The sequence below is a fragment of the Melozone crissalis genome, unplaced genomic scaffold, assembly GCF_028551555.1.
Source record: "Melozone crissalis strain CALT ecotype California unplaced genomic scaffold, PUWL_Pcris_2 ptg000063l_1, whole genome shotgun sequence".
Lineage (NCBI taxonomy): Eukaryota > Metazoa > Chordata > Aves > Passeriformes > Passerellidae > Melozone > Melozone crissalis.
Window position 1 is genome coordinate 14,605,979 of NW_026535841.1, and position 22,868 is coordinate 14,628,846.

General features: G+C 50.7%; 1 protein-coding gene across 3 annotated transcripts in view; it reads right to left on the bottom strand.

Moving 5' to 3' along the window:
• Positions 1–834: 834 nt before the first annotated feature.
• Positions 835–22,868, bottom strand: part of TMEM132D (transmembrane protein 132D) — a 196,621-nt gene continuing 174,587 nt past the window's right edge. For all 3 annotated transcript variants that reach the window (XM_054288889.1, XM_054288887.1, XM_054288890.1), the window contains 4 exons: positions 8,658–8,863; positions 7,411–7,684; positions 5,645–5,836; positions 835–3,014 (listed from right to left, as the gene is read on the bottom strand). In XM_054288889.1, coding sequence (XP_054144864.1) covers positions 1,860–3,014; positions 5,645–5,836; positions 7,411–7,684; positions 8,658–8,863 — 1,827 coding nt within the window. In that variant the 3' untranslated portion in view covers positions 835–1,859. The remainder of the gene's footprint in view (positions 3,015–5,644; positions 5,837–7,410; positions 7,685–8,657; positions 8,864–22,868) is intronic.

Consider the following 22,868-nt stretch of genomic DNA (forward strand, 5'->3'; position numbering starts at 1 on the left):
ACTCGGTGCACATACATCTGCAGCATGACAGGTTGTTGGTGCTGCCTGTGGTCCCCCAGCACTGCCAATACAATTCTGTGAGTGGATTGTGCCTCCTGCATCCATCAAAGCCCTCCTGTCTGTACTGCTGCCAGGCTCCTCAGGGTGAACGCTCTGACAGCCAGAGGAAAGAGGCGTGCGGAGTAGCAAAAAAAGATGAAGCCACTAAAATGCAAATTTTATTCACAGTTGGCATGTTTATAAATATATATATTACATTCTTACAATCTACAGTACATTCTAAATACAGAGGGATTCAATCTAAGTGTTTGTGGGAGGGTGGGTGTGTATTAAACTGAGCAACCTAGATTCAATCTTGGAAGACTTAACAAAAAGGGGGCAAGGACTGACTCCAGAAAATAAAGGGGAGCTTGAAATATTTTTCTATATCAAATCCATGACCTGGATTTTAGCTAGTGCTTTGGCACTTTGCCACCGGCCATTGGAGGCTGCTGTTGGACCTCACAAGACATGTCCTGGTTTGAGGCTGGAGGGCACGTCGGGTTGGAAGGGCAGTCACTGAAATCCTACTGTATGTACATCCTTATCAAGAAAGCAGAAGATAACCATCACCCCTGGGAGAAACAAATGCTATCTGCTGAGCTGAGCTGTGCAGGGTTCAATGTGGAACGTGCTGCTCTCCCTGGGACCTCCCAGTGCCCTCTGAACGTGCTGGGCTAAGGATGGGGGGCACAAGGAGCTGAATACCCCCAGCTCCCCAGGGCAGGGGATGGACCAAGGGGCAGCTGCTGGGGGCAGTTCAGCACACGGGGCACTGAGCCCAGGGACAGGGACAGCAGGGAGGGCCAGGACAGCGTGGTAGCAGCAGGGCTGTGCTCGGCAGGAGCAGCCCTGGAGTGATGTGCACGGGAGGGAAGGGAAGGGACCACAGCTCCAAGGCTGACTGATCTGGGGAGTGAGTGCCCTCAGGATACCAGATGGGGAGCTCCAGGGAAAGGGCTGGGAATACAAATCCAAAACAGGACAATCAAACAAAGCGGGCTTTTAAAAATAGCTCGTTCTCTCAAACTTTCCAAAAGACCCTCCTTAGGATGAGTGATAGTCTGAGTATAGATCATCTCTTCTCCTATTTTACAAATTAACAAATACCCAAAAATTGGCTGGCAAAGTTTATGACCTTGGCATCTACTTAAAAAGAGAGTTTCAGTTTGAACTGTATCTGTATATCCACTGTCAGTGCTTGGGAGGCAAACATGCTGGTTTGTAAACAGCCCAGTTACGCCTTTATCCCCTCCAGACTCTTTGGAAATCCTGACTCCTCAGCTCTGGGAGCTGCTTCATTTACTGTTGGTTTTTGTCAGCTTTAAATGAATGTTCCTGGATGGATATTCTCTGCACGTGGCCTGAACGACATGCTCTTCTCATGGATCTATTTATTCTCAGACCAATCTCTTGCTTTTAACCAAAGCTTGCAATATCGAACGGCAGAGCTGTGTGAGCTTTGTAATATCCAAACTGCACTGGAGTTTGTTATATTTATTGATTTCCTGGGAAAGCACAGAGAATGAGACTGTATTATTTTTCTAAGTTTTTTTTCATGTTATCGTGTATCAAAAACCCACACACATCTCTCACTTCCATCTCTGAGCACAGAGAGGACTTGAATTTTAACAGCTGTCCAGGATCTCTGCTCTCCCAGCTGCTTTTGGGTGGCTTCTTGGGGCTCCAGTGAGTAATTATCCACCAGCTGATTCCTGTCAGAATACAACACTTTGCCCCACTACCCAAAATTAAAGGCAGAAGGTGAGTGAAAAACAAACAAATGAACAAACCAAACCAAAAAAGTCTTTTGCGTCTCATTACGCATTTTCGTGTAACCTCTCCATGTAGTTTTTAAGCTCCTTGCACTCCCCCAGGTCCATGTCCTGGCAGACCCATTTAATGTCATCCTCGTTACTCATCAGGATCGAGTTGACAGTTGGACAGCCATCGTCAGAGGAGATGGTGGTGAAGGTGGTGAATTTCACCCGTTTCCTCTTGGAGGTAGGAGAAGCGGTTGGCTCACTTTTCTGCTCCTTGCCCTCACTGAACGTGGACTCAGGAGACCTGAAGGACTGTCCGTTGATGTTTTTGGTGGCAGTTGTGCTGAGGAGGTATTTGCTCTCCTCGTAGTCCACCCCCCTGTCGATGGCTGTGATTTGCTCATCCTGCTGGGATGAGAAGTTGATGTGATTCTCCAGCAGCTCTGTCCTGTTGCTCAGCCCCACCCAGTCATGGGAGTGGCTCATGCCCTCCTGCTCCTCGAAGGGAACCTGCTTGTTCCTGTACTTGAGGGCGAAGGTGACGCAGTTGATGAGGAACACGAGGATGGCCAGGCAGAAGACGCCCAGCAGGGCGTACATGCCGATCTCCAGGTCGCTCAGCCCCCGTGGGGACGGCACCAGCTCGCTGTCCTCGGCGTCCCCCCCGGCCCTGGGCAGATCCACCTGGGCGGGGAAGCTGGTGAAGTCCAGGGGCACGTTCTGGCTGGCGTCGTCCAGGAGGCTCTCCCTGTCCTCCTTCCTGCTCAGAACAGACCTGTGCGTGGTGGTGGCCCTGCCCTGCTCGTGGCCCATGGAGGAGCTGGAGTAGTGCCCGTCCCCTCTCTCCTGCCAGGGGCTCTTGTGGCGCCGGTCGCTCTCCAGCGGGACACCCCTGTGCCTGCTGTCGCTGGCGTTGGGGCTGCCGTCACTCTGCCCAAACTTGACCTTGATGCTGCCGCTCCCGACAGCCAGGATGCTCTTCCTTTTGGATTTCTGGCACGACTCGCTGATCACCATCTCCACCTTCACCAGCGTGCCCTGGCCCTCGGTCTCAGCAGCAATCACAGGCCACTTGAACTTGGGGTCGTGGTGGATGGACACCACCTTCTCATCCAGAGAGGTGGCTGACAAGGAGAAGTCTTTGGAGTCATAAATATCCAGGGGCATGACAGATCCATCACTGAACTGGATCCAGCAGCTGATGGCTGCTTCCTGTAATACATAAAACAAACACAGACCCACTCAGAGTGATCCTCAGGGAAATGTGCTCTGCTCTGCTCTGCTCCCTCCTCCTCACAGGATCCTCACACCATTAGCGATCAGAACAGAAATAAATAGGGAGAGCAGTGAAATTAATATCTTGCCAAGGTGCGAAGAGAAATACTGGGCTCAAACACTCATTGATAATAAGATTGGTTTCCACAAAGGTGCTTAAAGGACCTGTATCCCCTGGGCTCTGCAGAATCTACTTCAGCACCATAATAAATTGCATGTCAGGGAGCATTACCAGTGACTGAGATCACTTATTGTTGTGCATTTACATTAAAAAACCCCAACATTATTTCTAAACTGCTTAAAATACAAAGTCTCCTCTCATTACACAAAGCACATGTTAAAAGATGGCTAATGCAGCAAACAGGTCCACACATGACTCCACACCTTCGCTCCTTGATCCCTGTCTCTCAAATTAAATTAGCAGATTGCATAAGCAGAGGAAACCAATCAGTTGCTTCTTTAGAAAACAGCCAGGGCAATTTTTACGCCTGTTAGCAATTAAAAGCAAGACAATAATAAAGTTTAATCTTGTGTCACAGCAATGCAGATTGTGTACTCCAGCGTGCATGGAGGCTTTCACTGAATGCCAATGAATCTGACCTGGGTACTAAGAACATGCCTCATGCTGCAGCTTTCCTGGGATCCTTGACTTTTGGCTTCTGACTTGAAACATTGTAAAGTATTTTTGAATTTCAGAAAACATGCGCTCACCCATTTCTGAAAATCAGATCCTCTATGGACTCTCAAATGGCTATTGAAAATTGTTGTGGCACCTGAAAAACAACTTTGTATTCCTACATTGATCATTTACAGATAAAATTCAAGTTCTCTTCTGGAATCTCATTCCTGCTTCTGATGGTCTGAGCTGCCCTGGTTGGGGTATCTGCACTGGAGAATCCCACCAGACAGACCTGGCTCCATCTGTGGATTCTCTACTGTCTGAAATGAGCTTTTCTATGGTCAGAGTTGGGCTCACCTTGCTGTGAGAGTCTGACAGACAGACAGACGCCCATCCAACAAATCAACTTGTGAAAACTGTGAATATCAAAGTCCTGTTTCTGTAAATAAGCAGTTTTTCATACAGACAGCATTTACATTCTAACTCCACATATGTACAGAGAACAAACACATTATCCTTTAAAGTGCTCACAGCACAAAGTCATTCACCTGTTCAGAGCATGGAGAATAAGCTCCAGTCCTTTGGGATTGTAGGGTGCTGATTCTACTGGCCTGATTCCGAAATCCTCCGAGCCACAAAGCTCCCCCTGCTTCAATGGGAGATTTGCTTCTGTCTCTATTTCAGGCCAGAGCCCTAAGACTTTGCTGACACTGTCATAAATCCCAGCTTTGTGTTTATTAATCTTTGGCTGTTTCTTGAAGGCTGCATAGAATTTATGTCATCAACTCTCATCCTCCCACTGTGTTGCTTAAACCTGCATAATCATTTAATAATTTTGCATTGCTTTGCTTATAGGGACTGCTCTGAAAATCACGTCCTGAGCAATGGAGGGACTCAGCTGCCTTTGAGAGCAGAGCCAGCCCTGCCAGACTGGGGGGCACAGAGTTTCCTCTCTGGTTTTTGTGGATCCCTGACTGCAGCCCTGCAGGAAGGACCTGCCCAGACTCCATTTCTGGGCACACAGTGGGGCAGACTGGCACCAAGCCCTGCCCCTGGGCACAGAGTGGGGCAGACTGGCACCAAGCCCTGCCCTGGGCTGGCCTCAGGGCCCTTTGTCCAACCCCCTGTGCCGTGGATGAGCTCACTGGCCTTCCCTCCACCTGCCTGCCATTGATTCCTTCACTCCTGGAACACTACACATTTTTATCACCCTGTAACGACAGCAGCTCTGCATTATTTCTCATCCTGCATCCCAAGGAAAATGGGGATTTTAATTCAGCCCATGATGAATTAAAGTACCTCAGCAGTTGGCCAAACTTCAAATGGGGATGCCATTTGCCTTTAAAACTCAGAACATGCTCAAGTGTTAAGAGCCCAATGTATCCTTGATGAAAGTCCCAGACTGATGGATTTGGTTTGGAAAAACAAGTTTACATTTCAAATGTGTACAGAAGCACAAGGACAAACACCAAGCAGGGACTGATGAGGCCATGGCAAAGTCCAAAAGCCCTTGGTAACTGTTGGTTCCCTAATAAAGGAACTAACAGTAATAAGGGAAAAAAATGGTTTATGAAATCATGAATCAGGAAATGAGTCAGCGATGCTGATTCACATTCTAGTAATGAATCAGAGTGAAAGGGATGCTCCCTGACTTCTTAAAGTGCTCACAGGAAGTGACTAAAGGAGAAGAGTCTGGCACAACACGAGGCACTTTCTCGTGTACAGGTGGAATGAAAGGGGTGATTTGGATACCTGTGGTGACAGGCCGAACATGGCAGGATATCCTGGGACCCAGAGGGTGCTGGATGGGACAGAAAAGGTGTGTGTGTGTCTGTGTGTAAGTGTGGGTCTTTGTTTTGCTGCTCGGGACCCTTGGTACCTTCAGCAAAGTCCCATACACAGAGTGTTTCACCAGCAGTGCCTCAGAGCAGCCCAGCTGGGCACAGACCTGCTTTGGGGACTGCAGCAGCTCCTGTGCCACTGCAGTGGCAAAGATGGCCCTGTTGCTGCCCGGGCTGAGCTGCAGAGAGAGGGACAGTCCTGTCACCAGCTGCACTCCCAGGTCAGTGATCGTCACCCTCTCGTCCACCACTGTCACTGTCTTCTCAGCCAAGATGGCATCTGAAAGGGGGGACAGGATCTGGAAAGGAAAGCTGCAGTTACCAACAGCCACTTTGTACAGCGCCACGTGAAATAACTGCACAGCATTCATGGAACACACATAAGGGATGCTCATGGCAATGGGATTTCTCACAGCAGACACCATTAAAATATGATTTAAAAGGGCTACTCACGTTTAGCAACTCTTCTGCAATAACAGGGGCCTTATAACACCTTTTACCTGTCAACTGTAATCAGCTGTGCCACTCCCCTCTGCAGTGTGCCAACATCTGCTTCAGATGTGCTAACGGTAAATGTAATTACCACACACATCTGCCTCACGTGTAGTAACTAGTTGTAAATGTAATCTTCATGAGAAATTGAAGTATTTGATTAATCCTCATGTTTTGAAGTGGCATAAATATAATGTAGTCTGTAGATTTATATAAAATCCACTGAATAAATGGTATTTATATCTAAGCTGTGGAAAGGAAGGGTAATGTATTGCTACAACAACCTCTCATGATACTGAATGCAAAATTGACAGAGAGAATTTGTTTTGGTTAAGAAAATACACACAGAGGTCAGTGCAGTGATACATGACATCCACGGTGCTCATTAGCAGAGAGTTGAATTTAATGATCCATACAGGGTACAGAGCATCTCTGAAGCAGCTCATAAGAGGTATTCTTTAAACATAACTTGCTCTCAGATTTTACCCTTGGATTTTTCTTTCCACAGTTTTATGTACATTGGCTGGAGCACTGTAAATTCCAGAGCTTTAGAAAGGCATTCAGAAAATCTCTGCAGATTGTGCAGAAAGTCAAAAATCTCAAATCCCATTTCTGCAGCCTTGACAACCTTGTTATCGACAGGTGTGCTGCTTGTTTTGTGCTTTGACACTTTGGGATGATAAGCATGTTTGGAGAGAGATTTTCTCCCTGTTCTAGTGTTTGTTAACACGTATTCTACTTCAGTATCACTGAAATAATCTCTCTCCCCATCTCCTTTTCCTTTTCTTTTAATTAATATTTGGATTAGTATTCCAGTCTCACTTCCTTAACCTGGATAATTTTCACTTTACCCTTTGCTCTGTAGTGCGGGCTGGGAGAACACTGAGCTGCTCAGCAGCTGCACGCCTTGTGATCAAATCCTGGCTCCAGCTTCAGAAGCAGCCTTAAACAAAAACAATCAGAAAAAGCCTCCCAATAGACAGCCAGGATTAAATTAAATGAAACTGTGATCTACTGCACTTTGGGGCAGCAGATAAGGAGAGAAAACCATCTCTGCCATGTCTTCTGGTCCTTGCTCCAATTCTGTTCCATTCAGAAGCGCGTGGCTCCAGTTTCTGTTTTTAGTGCTGGGAGGGGAGTTGAAGGGAACAGAACACATCAATGATCTCCATACCTGAACTGTGGCAGGGGAATTTGGGGAGGAACAGAGCACATCAATGATCTCCCTACCTGGATGGTGGTAGGGGAACAAAGCACATCAGTGATGTCCCTACTTGGATTGTGGCAAGGGAACAGAGCACATCAGTGATGTCCCCACCTGGATGGTGGCAGAATTAAGGGAGGAACAGTGATGTGATGAGCACATCAGTGATGTCCCTACCTGGATGGTGGTCATGCCCAGCTCCAGCCCGACCAGGACCTGTCCCTCGTGCAGCTGGGCGATCCTGGGCTCCTCCACCTGCATGAAGTCCCTGACCAGGTGGGTGATGTCCAGCTGCCAGTCTGAGCCCAGCAGGAAGCTGAGCTGGGCCCCGGGCTCGGGGGGCTCGGCCACGAACTGGGTGAGCACCCTGACCATGGCGTGCTGGTACTGCAGGGTGCAGCCCCTGCCCCTGCGCTCGTCCTCGTCCTCGTCATCGCTGTCCCTGGCCGGCCTGGGGACAACAAGGGGCAGGGTCAGCTGTGCTGAGAGCTGCTGCTGGCCTCAGCCTGCAGCCTGCTCCTGCAGCTGCTTCCTTCAGCTTCTCCCCCACTTTTGTCCTGTTTCCCGTGTTCATAACTCAGAAACAGCACTTGAGACCATCTCTGGCCTCCCAGCTTTGCCACCACACATCTCCCCAAGCATCTTCCATTGTTTCCCATGTCAAGTCCTTGCTTTCAGGACCTTCACACTTCTTTTCTTTCTGGATCTTCCCATAAACATCTTGGTGTTGCCATGGAAATCTCCCTGCACCTACACACACATCCCTCTCTGTACAGCACAATTTGAAATCACATCTCCACCAAAATGTCTTTGCTCTGATGCTAACAGAAACCTGTAATAAATGGCTTCATTTGCAGGTGGGAATACCAAGCACCTCCTTTATCAACTTGTTCCTCTTGTTCCTAATTACACTGACAAGAGACGCAGCCAGCTCTGACCTGCTTCATCCAGCCTGTGTCCTGCGGGCACTGACAGTGCCAGAGCTCTGTGTCCTGCCTGTGGGGCACTGATCACTGCACCCCACGGGGGTGCAGCAGCTCTGTGCTCACTGTGACACTGGCAGTGGATCCAGGAGCTGCAGGACCTGTGAGCAGGCTGCACACCGACCAGCCCTGCCAGAGCTGCCTCTTGCTGATGCCTCCTTGCTGCCTCGTGCCTGATCCTGCCTAACCTGACCAATTGGCCCTTCCCATCTCAGCCATTAGTGCTATAAAAGGAGATTGATTTCCAATCCAGGTTCATGCATCTGCAGCTTCCATTTCCCTCACCAGTCCAGTGCAGGAGCCTATTGAATAAATGTCTGGTGACCTTCAAATTTACAGCAGAATTGCATTAAGGCCAAATGAGCATGTTCAGATCCTCTGGCCCTGACAGGCCCCTGGCAAGTGCACAGCCCAGAATGAACATCCCCTAATGAAACCTACCTCTTATTAGAGATGATGGGGACTCTCCAGCCCTTGATCTGATTGAGCTCTGTGTCAGAGACCTCAATCTGCAGCGGGAGACGAGGGATCCACACTGTCATCTCCAGGGGGGCACTCAGGTGCTGGTAAGTGAAATTAACCACGACATTCACTTTGCCTTTCATTTCCTTCCCATTGACAAAGACATAGTCACATCTGTCAGAAACCTGAAAATAAAAAGGAAAAGGAAAAAAAAATTAATGAGTCTCTTCACTAATTATAAAGTTCACCACACGCTGGGTAAGTGAGCGGGAGGAAGAGAAGAGATCTGGGTTTAAACTAGCTCCAGGTTCAGAGGACAACATGGAATAACGAGAAAGGTGCCTGGTGTGCCCTTAATAGCCTGTGCATTTCAGCATCACTTTAAGAGGCAGCTTTTTCCTGCTGTAAACAGTTCTGGTATAATCTAAGATAAGGGAACAGCTTTTTCTTGGTCCTTAATTCCCACTCCAGAGAAGGCTCCTGTCCTCTCCCCACAGCTCAGAATCCCCAGGCCTCCCTGAGAGCCCACAGAGCCCCCTCACCTGGGAGGAGCAGTGAGTGCCTGCACTCAGACTGAGAAGGGACAGAGCTCCCTAATGCACCCCAGAACGGGACAGAGCTCTCCAATCCAGCCCAGAACGGGACAGAGCTCTCCAATCCAGCCCAGAACGGGACAGAGCTCTCTAATGCACCCCAGAACGGGACAGAGCTCCCTAATGCACCCCAGAACGGGACAGAGCTCTCTAATGCACCCCAGAATGGGACAGAACTCTCTAATGCTCCCCAGAATGGGACAGAGCTCTCTAATGCACCCCAGAATGGGACAGAGCTCCCTAATGCACCCCAGAACGGGACAGAGCTCTCTAATGCACCCCAGAAGGACAGAGCTCCCTAATGCACCCCAGAACGGGACAGAGCTCTCCAATCCAGCCCAGAACGGGACAGAGCTCCCTAATGCACCCCAGAACGGGACAGAGCTCTCTAATGCACCCCAGAATGGGACAGAACTCTCTAATGCTCCCCAGAATGGGACAGAGCTCCCTAATGCACCCCAGAACGGGACAGAGCTCTCTAATGCAGCCCAGAACAGGACAGAGCTCTCCAATCCAGCCCAGAACGGGACAGAGCTCCCTAATGCACCCCAGAACGGGACAGAGCTCTCCAATCCAGCCCAGAACGGGACAGAGCTCTCTAATGCAGCCCAGAACAGGACAGAGCTCTCCAATCCAGCCCAGAACGGGACAGAGCTCCCTAATGCACCCCAGAATGGGACAGAGCTCTCCAATCCAGCCCAGAACGGGACAGAGCTCTCTAATGCACCCCAGAACGGGACAGAGCTCTCCAATCCAGCCCAGAACGGGACAGAGCTCTCCAATCCAGCCCAGAACGGGACAGAACTCTCTAATGCACCCCAGAACGGGACAGAGCTCTCTAATGCACCCCAGAACGGGACAGAGCTCTCCAATCCAGCCCAGAACGGGACAGAGCTCGCTAATGCACCCCAGAACGGGACAGAGCTCTCCAATCCAGCCCAGAACGGGACAGAGCTCTCCAATCCAGCCCAGAACGGGACAGAGCTCTCCAATCCAGCCCAGAACGGGACAGAGCTCTCCAATCCAGCCCAGAACGGGACAGAACTCTCTAATGCACCCCAGAACGGGACAGAGCTCTCTAATGCACCCCAGAACGGGACAGAGCTCTCCAATCCAGTCCAGAACGGGACAGAGCTCTCCAATCCAGCCCAGAACGGGACAGAGCTCTCTAATGCACCCCAGAATGGGACAGAACTCTCTAATGCTCCCCAGAACGGGACAGAGCTCTCTAATGCACCCCAGAATGGGACAGAGCTCTCTAATGCAGCCCAGAACGGGACAGAGCTCTCCAATCCAGCCCAGAACGGGACAGAGCTCTCTAATGCACCCCAGAATGGGACAGAGCTCTCTAATGCACCCCAGAATGGGACAGAGCTCTCCAATCCAGCCCAGAACGGGACAGAGCTCCTCAGCAGTCCTGCACAGGTACCAGGCAGTGAGTGGGGTGCTCACAAGCAAAGCCCTCCCAGGAAGGGCTCAGGGGTGGCCAGGGCCCAGCGCCAGCCCTGCTGCCAGCCTGGCAGAGCCCTGCAGCAGGAGCCAGCCCTGGTGTCCCTCCATTTATCACCTGCAGCTCTGGACATCAATATTGCAGAGAGTTAGTAAATCTCACTCAAGCAATTTAGCAGGAACTGCGAGGATCTAGGTGAGCTGACAGGACCTGTTCATTACACTTAGTTAAAATATATGAGTGAATGTACACGTCAAATAATTTATTAACTACCACTTTACCGTGCTGATGATCTGAAGGAATGATCTATTAGAACCCTGAGCTCTTTCCACAATCCATTACCAGCCAGACCTTCTATTCCATTCCATCAATGTATTTCATACTTCTCACTCTGCAATGTATAGTCTCGTCCTTGTCTGAATTTAATGCCATTTTCTACTTCTCTGTTTAAATGCTGAATGAATTTAAATCATATTTAAATATCACCAGCTTCTGTAGGATAATTGGCATTCCTAACATTATTATCTTTAAATAACAACAACCCCCTCACAGACAGACCCATGGCAAATGCACTTCCATCGTGGCTTGTGTGAGCCCAGTGACACACCAAGGAAAGGTTATCGTGGCTCTTGCAGTGTCTCCCTTCAAGCCACCTCTGCTCTAAGGTCAAACTCTTGAGCTGCTCTTGGCTTCAGCAGGAGGGTAAGGAGTTTGTTTACAGCAGATTTATGGGCTTTGTGTCTCAGGTGAGCCTGTTCTCAAGCTGAGCTTCTGCACTGCCACGGCAGCTGCTGGGTCCTGCATGTCCCCTGAGTCCCCTGCTTGTCCCCTGAGGCCCCTGCTTGTCCCTGGTGTCCCCTGCTCTGCCCTTCACCAGGGCACCTGGCTCAGGAGTCACTGCCTGAACAGCGATTTTTGGTGGGATTTTGCTGCTGGTTTTACTGGTCCATGAGCTTGTGAAGGGCAGCTCAGCCTCGGGGGCTGGAACTCAGCACAGACTCTCCCAGGCCACAGAGAGAAATGCTGAACTGGGCTGGGCAGAGATGGCAATCAGGCTCTCAGATTCTAAATTCATTAATGCTTGAGCAATAACAAGAGAAAGAAAATTTGGCAGGCAAACAGACCTGGATTCCAACTTTATCAGGGTTCACTGCACAAAGAGAGCTATAAAAAGAATCCATCCCTAAAAGACTACTGTCTTGATGAATGAATGATTAAATAAATACCATGACCTTGTGCCTTCAAGATTATGGTTTACAGAACAAACTGATGGTCAGGAAGAAGTGCCTGTGCTTGGGATTCCTGTTTCCCTGGCTGTGGGTGAAGCCAGCAGCACCATGAGCTCACTGAGCTCCCAGGCAGCCCTCCCTGCCTGCACCAATGACTGCACTGCTCTGCTGCAGCTGGCATGCAGGCCCAACAGAGCAACAGCAAAACGGGGCAATGTCCAGAACATGTCCATAAATCAGCACGTGCAGAATCAGTTCCTCAATGGGCAGCAGATCAGCCAGGCCCTGCTCCTGCAGCCACATCTGAGCTGTTCAGCAAGAGGGAACACACAGGGGGGGCACAAAACTGAAATATCTCCTGAGATTGGGTTCTCAGAGCTGTGAACGGGGCAAGAGGGCTCTGCCCTGGCCCAGCTCAGCTCCTGGGGCACATCAGGGGTGGCCAGCACCAGCCTGGGCACACACAGCCACTCCAGAAAGCCACTGAGCACCTTGGAAATGCAGCAGAGCCACACAGGGCCTGGGGAGAGGTGGCTGATTTGTGGGGAAAGCCAATCTGCTTCCTTCCCAAAATCCAGGGACTCCCCCATCTCTCATTTCCCCTCCTCCTGCCTTTGGGCTCTGCTGTCCCAGAGATGCCAACTCCAGCTTCCAGCAAAGGTGACAAGGGCTCAAGAGAGAAAGAGCCATTTTCTTTTCCTGCTAATGGACTGCTGGAATACATCTCTGTGTTGTGGCCACTGCAATCCAAGGACATTATAATGCCATTAAACCCTTCTGCTGCTGTGCTCCCTTGCTGAAGCTTTCCAGGCTTTGTGTCACTGGAGCTTTTCACACACCTGCACTGAGCTGGCTCCATTAATTAGGGGAGACTGTGCTTAGTGTTCACTAGATGCTCCAGAAATTCTCTCAGTACTGGGGGCTTTCATCTCTTGAGGGACTCAGCTCTGAATGGCTTTTTGGGGCACGAACCTGGCAGGTTACAAAAGAGCTTTGGGCTTCTCTGGGCTACTGCAGGTGCCCTGCTTTTCCTTCCACCAGTGCAGAGCTGAGGCAGTGAACACAGACCTGAGCAGGGAGTGCTGGCTCTGGGGCAGAGGTCTGTCTGTGCCACAGTGCCAGCACAGCACAGAGCCAGAAATGGCATTCCCATGTGCCCACAGTGCCAGCTCAGAGCCAGAAATGGCATTCCCATGTGCCCACAGTGCCAGCACAGCTCAGAGCCAGAAATGGCATTCCCATGTGCCCACAGTGCCAGCTCAGAGCCAGAAATGGCATTCCCATGTGCCCACAGCACAGAGCCAGCAAGGACATTCCCACGTGCCCGTGCCCAGAGCAAACACGCCCTGCTGGCACTGGGCTCAGTGCAGGGCTGAGCACACCTGGAACACTGACTCTGCACGTTCTGTGGCAGTGACTGGCAGCAGGGGATGCAGGGATGCTGCTGTGCCCCTCCTGCACACACTAACACAACCAGGGGCACTGCTGCTCCAAGGCAGTTTTACATTCACCTGAAAAGCCTGACTGTGTTGTTTGAGAGGGGCTCATCTCTGTCCTCTGAAACTCCCCCTTCTGAATGCTCCTGGGGTGTGATCACAAACGGAGCAATTGGTTTTTATTATTTTCCCCTCTTTTGGTTGCCATTATCTGTGGAATCAAACACCAAACTCCTGGAGGCCCTGCAGCAGGGCTTCCCCAGCCTGGGGAAATGTGGGGAGCAGCAAAAGGCCCCTCACAAACCCCACACAGTCCCTGCCTCTCCAGTGAGCACCGCTCCCATCCCTCTCCTAACAGCATTTCACTGCTTTTCCCTCTCCCCTGTGTGCAGGCTCTCTGTGAGACAGCTGAATTTGGGCTGAGATTCCTTTGCTCCCATAAACCCAGTGGCAGCTTTTGGCTGAACAGAATGCAAAGCCTTAAAGGGAGGGAGGGAAAGGGAATGTACATCCCAACCCCCAGGGGAGGCACCCAGAACCTCACTGCCAGCTCTCAGAAATAACAGGAACAGTCTTTCCCCACCTCGTTATCATTATTAAATTCCCATGGGATAACAGTAAAGCCCTCACAGGAAACTGCTTTCCTGCTACAGTAATTCTGTTGGAACTCTTAGGAAGTCGCAGCTAATAAGTCTGTGAAAATAAAATGTATCTTTGAAAATAAAATATATCTTGAGCAGTTTGGGTCAGTGCATCTCGAGGGTGGCCACTTGGGAAGGTAAGCCTCTGGTATTCCCCACAGAAATCAGTATTTGGGAATGACTCTGTCCCATCCCTGTCCCTGTAAATGATCCTTCCCCCTCTGAGGGCTCTCTGTGTATAATACACACTTCAAACACAGCCCTGCCACCCTGGCAAGCTCATGGGACCTCTTGTGATTTAGCACTGCACACATTTTCCTGGGTCTAGCAGCACAAATGGGGATATTTAGTAAGGTAAGTTATGATAATGAGCCCTGCCTAAATCACTGCTGCCAGGAGAAGGATGGGGGAGGCTCTGCTAACCATTAAAAATGAATGAGCGGGGAAATAAATAAGCAAAAGCAGCTCATTTGAGCTATAAAAGACTCCAGAACGCAAGCTGTGTACCAAGGTACAAAAGGATGAGGCCATTATTAGCTCCATAAGTCACTAATGAATGACTCGGGGGGGCAGAGTCACCTTTACTGAGCCGCGCTTAACCCGGGCACGGCTGAGCCCAGCCCACAGCGGCAGGGCAGGGATGCTGAGCCCAGCCTACAGCAGGAGCTTCGGGGATGCTGAGCCCAGCCTACAGCAGGAGCTCCGGGGATGCTGAGCCCAGCCTACAGCAGGAGCTCCAGGGATGCTGAGCCCAGCCTACAGCAGGAGCTCCGGGGATGCTGAGCCCAGCCCAAGGGATCAGGAGCTCCGGGGATGCTGAGCCCAGCCTAAAGCAGGAGCTCCAGGGATGCTGAGCCCAGCCTACAGCAGGAGCTCCAGGGATGCTGAGCCCAGCCTACAGCAGGAGCTCCGGGGATGCTGAGCCCAGCCTACAGCAGGAGCTCCGGGGATGCTGAGCCCAGCCTAAAGCAGGAGCTCCAGGGATGCTGAGCCCAGCCCACAGCGGCAGGGCAGGGATGCTGAGCCCAGCCTACAGCAGGAGCTCCGGGGATGCTGAGCCCAGCCTACAGCAGGAGCTCCGGGGATGCTGAGCCCAGCCTAAAGCAGGAGCTCCAGGGATGCTGAGCCCAGCCCACAGCGGCAGGGCAGGGATGCTGAGCCCAGCCTACAGCAGGAGCTCTGGGGGTGCTGAGCCCAGCCTACAGCAGGAGCTCTGGGGGTGCTGAGCCCAGCCCAAGGGATCAGGAACTCCAGCATTTTCCACCCCAACACCTCCCTCAGTTCCTAAGGGCCTTGCCTGCTGCCAGCCTTTGCACAGTGACACGATGCAAGCCCACCCAGCCCTGCTATAAACAGACAGCAGCAGAGACCTGTGCACATGAAAAATGGTTTTTACTGCACTAATCCACCTGAAGCATCTCAGAGAGCACATTGATTAAGGGAACTCTGATACCAATTAATTTCTAAGAACTATTTTGGTTTGCTGCGCAGCTCTGTGACAAACATCAATGCATTATCCTCAGTGAACATACCCGAGTGAAGCACGCCATGGGACATTTTAGGGACTCACAATCCTGGGCAAACATCCAGCTGGAGCTGCACGTGTATCAGCTCCTTTGTGGTGTGACACAAGTCTGCTGGGTCGGTGTTACCACCTGAAAATCCCCTCATTAACAGCCTCCCCTCAGGAATCACCTTGTGCTTTCTAAAATCCAGACTTGGCACATAAAGCTTCAGTGGGTTTTTCCCTTCCTTGTTTCTTTTGCCCCTGTTTCCACTACTAAGAACAGTCAGTTTCTGTAGCTGTGGTATTTTCTGAAAAATCATTTCCTTAGGATTTTTCCTCCTGAGAAGCTGAGAGGCCTCAGGAACAAAATGCAAACAATGGTTATCTGCTGCTGTGGAATGCAACAGGTGCATCTGGGATTGGTCTGTGTGGTTGTTTGTAATTAATGGCCAATCACAGCCCAGCTGTCTGGACTGTCTCGGTCAGTCACAAGCCTTTGTTATCATTCTTTTTCTATTCCTAGCCAGCCTTCTGATGAAATCCTTTCTTCTATTCTTTTAGCATAGTTTTAATATAATATATATCATAAAATAATAAATCAGCCTTGTGAAACATGGAATCAGATCCTTGTCTCTTCCCTCATCCTGAGACCCCTGCGAACACCACCACAAGTTTCTCTGCGCAGTGGATTTGCACAGGTTTTACAATTTTCTGGGGTGGCATGAGAGCAGAGCAGCTTCTGCCCAGCCCTTGTGAGCACGTTTTGGAGTCTCTGCACACTCCGTGCTCAGCTGTGATTTATTCCTGCCCTGTCCCCCCCCGGTGTGTCCCTGGCGCTGTGTCCCCTCTCCCGTGGCACTGCCACTCCAGCTGATGAATGCGCATTTCACCAGGGCCTGCAAGACACCTACATTTGCTTACATTTTTGGGTCACGAAATTCACTTTCATTTCAATTTCAAATGATTAAAATTATGTAAAAATACCACAACATCAAGGAAAAAGTTATTTTAAAATGAAAAAAATCAAAACATTTCATTTTGGAAATGTCAAAACAAGTTGTTTCCTTGACACAACAAGAACCTGGTAGCATCCTTTTCTTCTTGTTTTCTTCTGTCAGAGATGAAATTCCAAGGAAATTAGCAACATTTCGCGAAGCTGCTTTACAGGAGTACAAATTCTGACTGAATAAACCCTGCCAAATTTCCCCCAATAAGCCTTAATCAACTGGGGCCACAAATCAAAACAAAATCATCACGATGAAACCTGCTCAATTAAAATGCAATCTCATGGAAGCCGTGGTACCTCTGGCGCAGTGAATGTGCTATTCCCACGTGCAGGAGGGGACAGGAAGGCACAGCAGCACTTTGCACCAGCCTGGCTTTAATTCCCTGCTCCCTCACACACCTGCTAGCTGGCTGTGTAATTTATTGAGATCAATGCTCTGAAGGATGCTAAAGTGTTAAACTCCCACTGAACTCCAGGGGAGTTTGGTGTTAAACCTCTCCAGAATCCAGCCTTTAATCTCCTTTGATGCATCTGTACAGTCAGGCTGCTCTGCCTTGTTTTACAGGGATTCTGCAAAGCCCGATGTGTAAGGAACAAGGAGAGCTCAGGTGCTGGAGCTGCCCAGCTGCACCTTTGTGCTGATGACATTTCTGGGCAGTTTTGGGGGCAGGGGCAGCTCTGGGGGTGCAGCTCTGCCCAGGGCACACACAGACAATCCAATCCTTCCCTCCTGCTGCTCCCCGCTCCCTGCTGCCACAGCATCCCCCTGCTTTGCTGCCGGCTGCTCCAGTTCCTGTTTCCAGCTGGATGAGGAGCCTCCCTGCCCACCTGCTGCCCGGGACGCTCAGTGACACTGGGACAGCCCAGCGGCTGCTCCTGGCAGTCAGGGACGGGATGGCAGCGCAGCCTGAGCCAGGCTGGCACTGCCTGAGGAGCTGCCACAGCCCGCCGGGCTCAGCCCACCTCCTGCTTTGCACTGCAGGAGCCGCAGTTGTTTGTAATCAACATGACAACACTTTCCTGCTCCCGTTAATGAAGTTCCATCTCCCTCTCTCTCTGCATCACCCACTGCAGCCATCCCAGCACAGCCAGCACCCCGAGCTTCCCATCTCTGAGCTGAGAATGGCATTTCTGCCCCCAGCAGCAAAGCTAAAAGAGCAGGAATGACAACGACAACTCTGCCTCTCACTCGTGAAAGGGAGGCTGTCCCTGCTCTCTGGGCAACAAATACCTGATGGCCAAGGGAGCAGAGCTGGTGAGCAGCGTGACAAGCCCAATGGGCTGAACACCAAAGCCAGGCTGCAAAGGGGACAGTCAGGTCCCACGCTGGTCAGATGCAGCTGGTCAGAGGCACCAGTGAGGACAGGAAGGTAAATAATACACAGAGCCTGGAACAGCCAGCTCCAGGGGCTGTCACCCCGTGTGTGAGACCCCTGCCCCCTGTCCCCAGCCTGCAGGACCAGTGTGAGCAAAGCCAAGTGTCTCCTGTAAAGGCTCCAGCAGTGAGGGACCTGTTCTCTCACTGCCTGACCAGGGGCAGGTGTGGGGCTGGGGCTCCCTGCATCCCTGGCACACCTGCACACACACCCCATGCCCTGCTGGGGCTCCCTGCATGCCTGGCACACCTGCACACACACCCCATGCCCTGCTGGGGCTCCCTGCATCCCTGGCACACCTGCACACACACCCCATGCCCTGCTGGGGCTCCCTGCATCCCTGGCACACCTGCACACACACCCCATGCCCTGCTGGGGCTCCCTGCATGCCTGGCACACCTGCACACACACCCCATGCCCTGCTGGGGCTCCCTGCATCCCTGGCACACCTGCACACACCCCATGCCCTGCTCCGAGTGCCTGCCCTGCTGGCACTGCCATCACACATCACACAATTATATTAACGAGCCTCTCTTGGTGCAGAGCTCCTGTTTTTCCCTTTCCTGAGCCATTCCTGCCCACTGCTGTCCCCAGGTGTGACAGCTGTGCCCGGGCAGGGCTCTGTGCCCCACCTGGGAGCACAAACACCCTGACACAGGTGCTGCTTTCCAGGGGCTGAGGCCAGCACCAGGTGCTGGGCAGTGTGGATTGAAGCTCCTCTGCTCCTCCCCATGGACTGCAGCTCCTCCAACACCCTGTGCTCATCCCCAGTGAAATTTATGTTTGCTCTGTTAGAAAAAAATAAGATCCTCCTTTAAAGGGTTTTCATAACTTTACAGAAAATTGCTTCCAAATAAAATATAAAAATTCTTTTGCATCAACTGATGAAAAAAGAAATTACCACCCTTAGTGTAGTTTTATGCATGACTGCTATTAAACTTTGGTCCGACAAACCAACAGCTGTTGTATTTCTTTGTAAAGAAAAATAAATACAGAAACTGCCTTAAAATGCTTTTTCTTTAAGGCTGTAAGAGAAATGTAAATTCTTCCAGACCATTCTGGACTCCTAAATTAGTCAGAAAAAAGCACTGGGCTGATATATTCCCTGCCTCCTTGCATTCACTCATCTCTCATCTCCATCACTGCATTGCAGACTGGAAGTGTTGGTATTTTTTTGACAACATTCTCATTTTTCCAGCTTCCAAGAGATCTCTAGACAGGGATTGTCAGTTCTGATTATGCAGCCTGTGCTGCAGCAACAGGTGGTCAGGCAAGGCTCAGAACAGCACTGCACCCTTTGCAGAGGGATGGCACAGCCTGGCCCGGCCCTGCAGGGCTGCACGCCAGGGCGGGCACAGCTGGCACAGGAGCAGCTGCAGATGTGGCCCTGCCGAGCCCTCCCAACACACCAGCGAGGACAGGAAGGGAATTGGTGCACAGAGCCTGGGACGGGCACCTGGGTGGCTGTGGGCACAGGGGTGCCCAGGCTGAGAGATCTGGGGGATTTACAGCGCACAGAGCCAGCTGAGCACCGGGAGCTCTGAGCTGGGAGCTGTGCCCGCATAGTTCAGTTCCACATCTCCCTGCAGACACCACAGCATGGACAGTGTCACCAGGCTGGGCACCTCTGTGCCATGGCAGGACACAGCACGGGCAGGGCACGGCCCCAGCCCTGCACCAGTAACTGGAGTGGATGCTCCAGGATCCATCCAGCCTTTAGGAGAGCCAGATCCCAGCCAGCAGGGGTGACATCCCTCTGGCTCTGGAAAGCTTTGATCCTACCCCACACAGCCCCAAACAGGAACGTCCTGAGATTTTAACTTCTGTCCAAACACTACTGGGTCATTCATCAGTTTTAATTAGGGACAGACTGGGGACTGATGTGGCCCAAGGCAGGCACGAGAGCAGACCTCCACAGGCTTAAAGCAGATGAGAGCTGCACAGGAGAGGGACTGAAAAGCCCCTGCAGAGAGAAGAGAATGCCAGGATGAAAGGAGAGGAGGAGTCTGAACTGCAGTGCCCAGAGCTGCAGGCACCAGCCTGAGCTGGGCTCTCTGAGCTGGCACGGAGAGAACAGTGCCCAAACACTGCTGGCAACACCTGTGGGACAGAACAATGGCCAAACACTGCTGGTATGAACAGAACAATGCCCAAACACTGCTGGCATCACCTGTGGGACAGAACAATGCCCAAACACTGCTGGCATGAACAGAACAATGCCCAAACACTGCTGGCATCCCCTGTGGGACAGAACAATGCCCAAACACTGCTGGCATGAACAGAACAATGGCCAAACACTGCTGGCATCCCCTGTGGGACAGAACAATGGCCAAACACTGCTAGTATGAACAGAACAATGCCCAAACACTGTTGGCATCCCCTGTGGGACAGAACAATGGCCAAACACTGCTGGCATGAACAGAACAATGCCCAAACACTGTTGGCATCACTTGTGGGACAGAACAATGCCCAAACACTGCTGGTATGAACAGAACAATGCCCAAACACTGCTGGCATCCCCGGTGGGACTCAGACACCACCCCAGCAAGGGCACTGCCCTTCAGCCACTTCAGCACAGCCTAAATGAGATGAAATCTCTCAGCAATGGCACACTTCAGAGCTGCAAGGACAAAGAGATTTCCATCTTGGTAACAGGAGGACTTCAGAGAGTTAAGGATCCTGTCCTCTTTCTGCCACAGAGTTTGCCCAGGAAAAGTCTGGTTCTACTCCTCTGGCAAGTGTTCAGATATCCAACATCACAACTTAGGGAAAAAAGGAAAAGTCTGTTGCAATATACATATACTCATGCACACACGGCAGGCTCTGGAAAGTTGGCCAACACTTTGAAGTGACAGGGGGAAAATAACGCAACAGCAAAGCATGAAAAATTTCTGAAAGAGTCCTACGCCTTTTCAAGCCAAGAATCACTTGCAGAGAAGCATAAATAAGCAGGGCTGTGCTCCAACAGCAGCCACAATACACAAGTGCCAGATGAAAGCTGCCACCGGGACAGGCTGCAGAGCCAGAGGATGCTCCCAACCCTCCCTGGCTGTGACAGGGGCTCCAGAGTTGGGAGTGGGAGAGAGACCCTGAACCACAGTGAGCAGGGAGGGGACACCGGGCAGGGAGGGGACACCGGGCAGGGAGGGGACACCAAGAAAGGAGGGAACACCGAGCAGGGAGGGCATTCCTGTGCTCCCCTGAGCCACCACAGCAGCTCCCCTGCGTCTCTGCCATGTGTGGGGTGCCCTGAGAGCAGGGAGGGCTCTGGGCACCGAGCTGTGCCACAGGGTCCTCACCAGGCTGGGGCTCAGTGCCGCCCCGTGCGCAGCCTGGCTGCCCTGGCAGCAGCTCCGCTCTCCCCTGGCACAGCCCCAGCCCTGCACACCTGTGCCCTGCCCTGATCCCGAGGGCTGGGCTGAGCCAGGCTGCTCCAGCCCCTCTCTGGGGACAGCCATCATCCAAAGGCACTTGCTCCCTGCCGTGAACAGGGGTCATTATTTTGACAAATTAGTTAAATCTCTCTCAGTCAGCAACGAGGAGCCTGAATTATTCAACATGCATCCGTCTTCCTCCCTTACAGAAATGGCCTGTGAAGCAATAAGTGTATTTCACTTGAACCACTTGTGAAAGATGTAAGACAGGCTGGGTTCACTCCAGTGCCCCTTGAAGTCAATGCGAGCCTTTCATTTAATTTTCATTTAATTAATTTCATTAAATTTGCAGATGATGCCAAGCTGGGAGGGGTTAAAAGTTCTCTGGAGAACAAGCTTAGAATTCAAAATGATCTTTGTAGTGTGGAAAACTATCTGAAATAAATAGATGAGATTGAAGAAAGGTAAGGGCGAAGTACAAAGCTGGATAGAAACAATTAAATGCAGGATGGGGAAGACTGGCCTGGTGACATCAGTGCAGAAAAGGATTTGAACTAGACAGGATCTGACTAAAAACTCTGGGGACCACTGAGGGCTGAGATGATAATTAACAACTGCAGTAACATTTCAAACTGCTCACACAAATGACTTTCGAGAATGTTTTCCATAGCTGGAAGTGTTGCTCTTTTAATCTCTTTTTCATGCTCTTTTCAGTAGGAAAATTCCAGTGATTTTTGCACCTTATGGTGAGATAAGGGATCACAACTTTTCCTGTCTGTAGTCCTTGCATGCCATCCACAAGAAATGGAGTTTTTCTGGGTAAAAAAGGACACAAGTATTTCATCTTTGTTGCTCAGATTCAATATTGATCACAAAGGCAAAAGGCCCTGTTGCAGTGGGAGATGTGCTTTGCACAGCACCAGAGGCAGCAGAGCTCAGCCCTGTGGCACCCTCCCCTCCCAGCCCCTGAGTGCTCAGCACCCTCCTGACCACATCTGGGCACAAAGTTCAGTAATTCATGGTGCTGGCATGCAGGTAAATAAGTGTGCAGTGCACAAAGTAAATATTATTCAAACTTCCTTCTTAGATGTGAGAAATGCTAAAGATATTGTTCCCACCTGTATTTATAGCATTAGTTGTGAAGCATCCTGACGTGCAAGACAAACCACTGCCTGAAAATTGATCACACTGCATTAAATCAAGAAGATTCAAGGAAAAAAGGTATTAAGAAAATGGAAGAAAAGGCATTCTGTTTTCCTCAGACAGCTAAACAAAAGCCTGGTTAAGGACAGTGCAATCACTATGGATCAATAGTTTCATTTCTGTGTCTTTCTTTGCACAGTCAGGTAAAATAAAAACAACAATGGTGCTGCTGATGAACATTTTATATTTGAACTACTCCCATTATCTAACAGCACTTCAGCATTTTGCAAAAAAACCTCCTGCAACACTTTGTAAAGCACATCAGAGTGAGGGCTCAGTACTCATGACACAACTGAGTGTCCCTGTGTGCATTTTTCATAGAAACACCTATTTCTATAGCACAGCCAGCATTATCCTCATTGTGGGAGTGAAGGA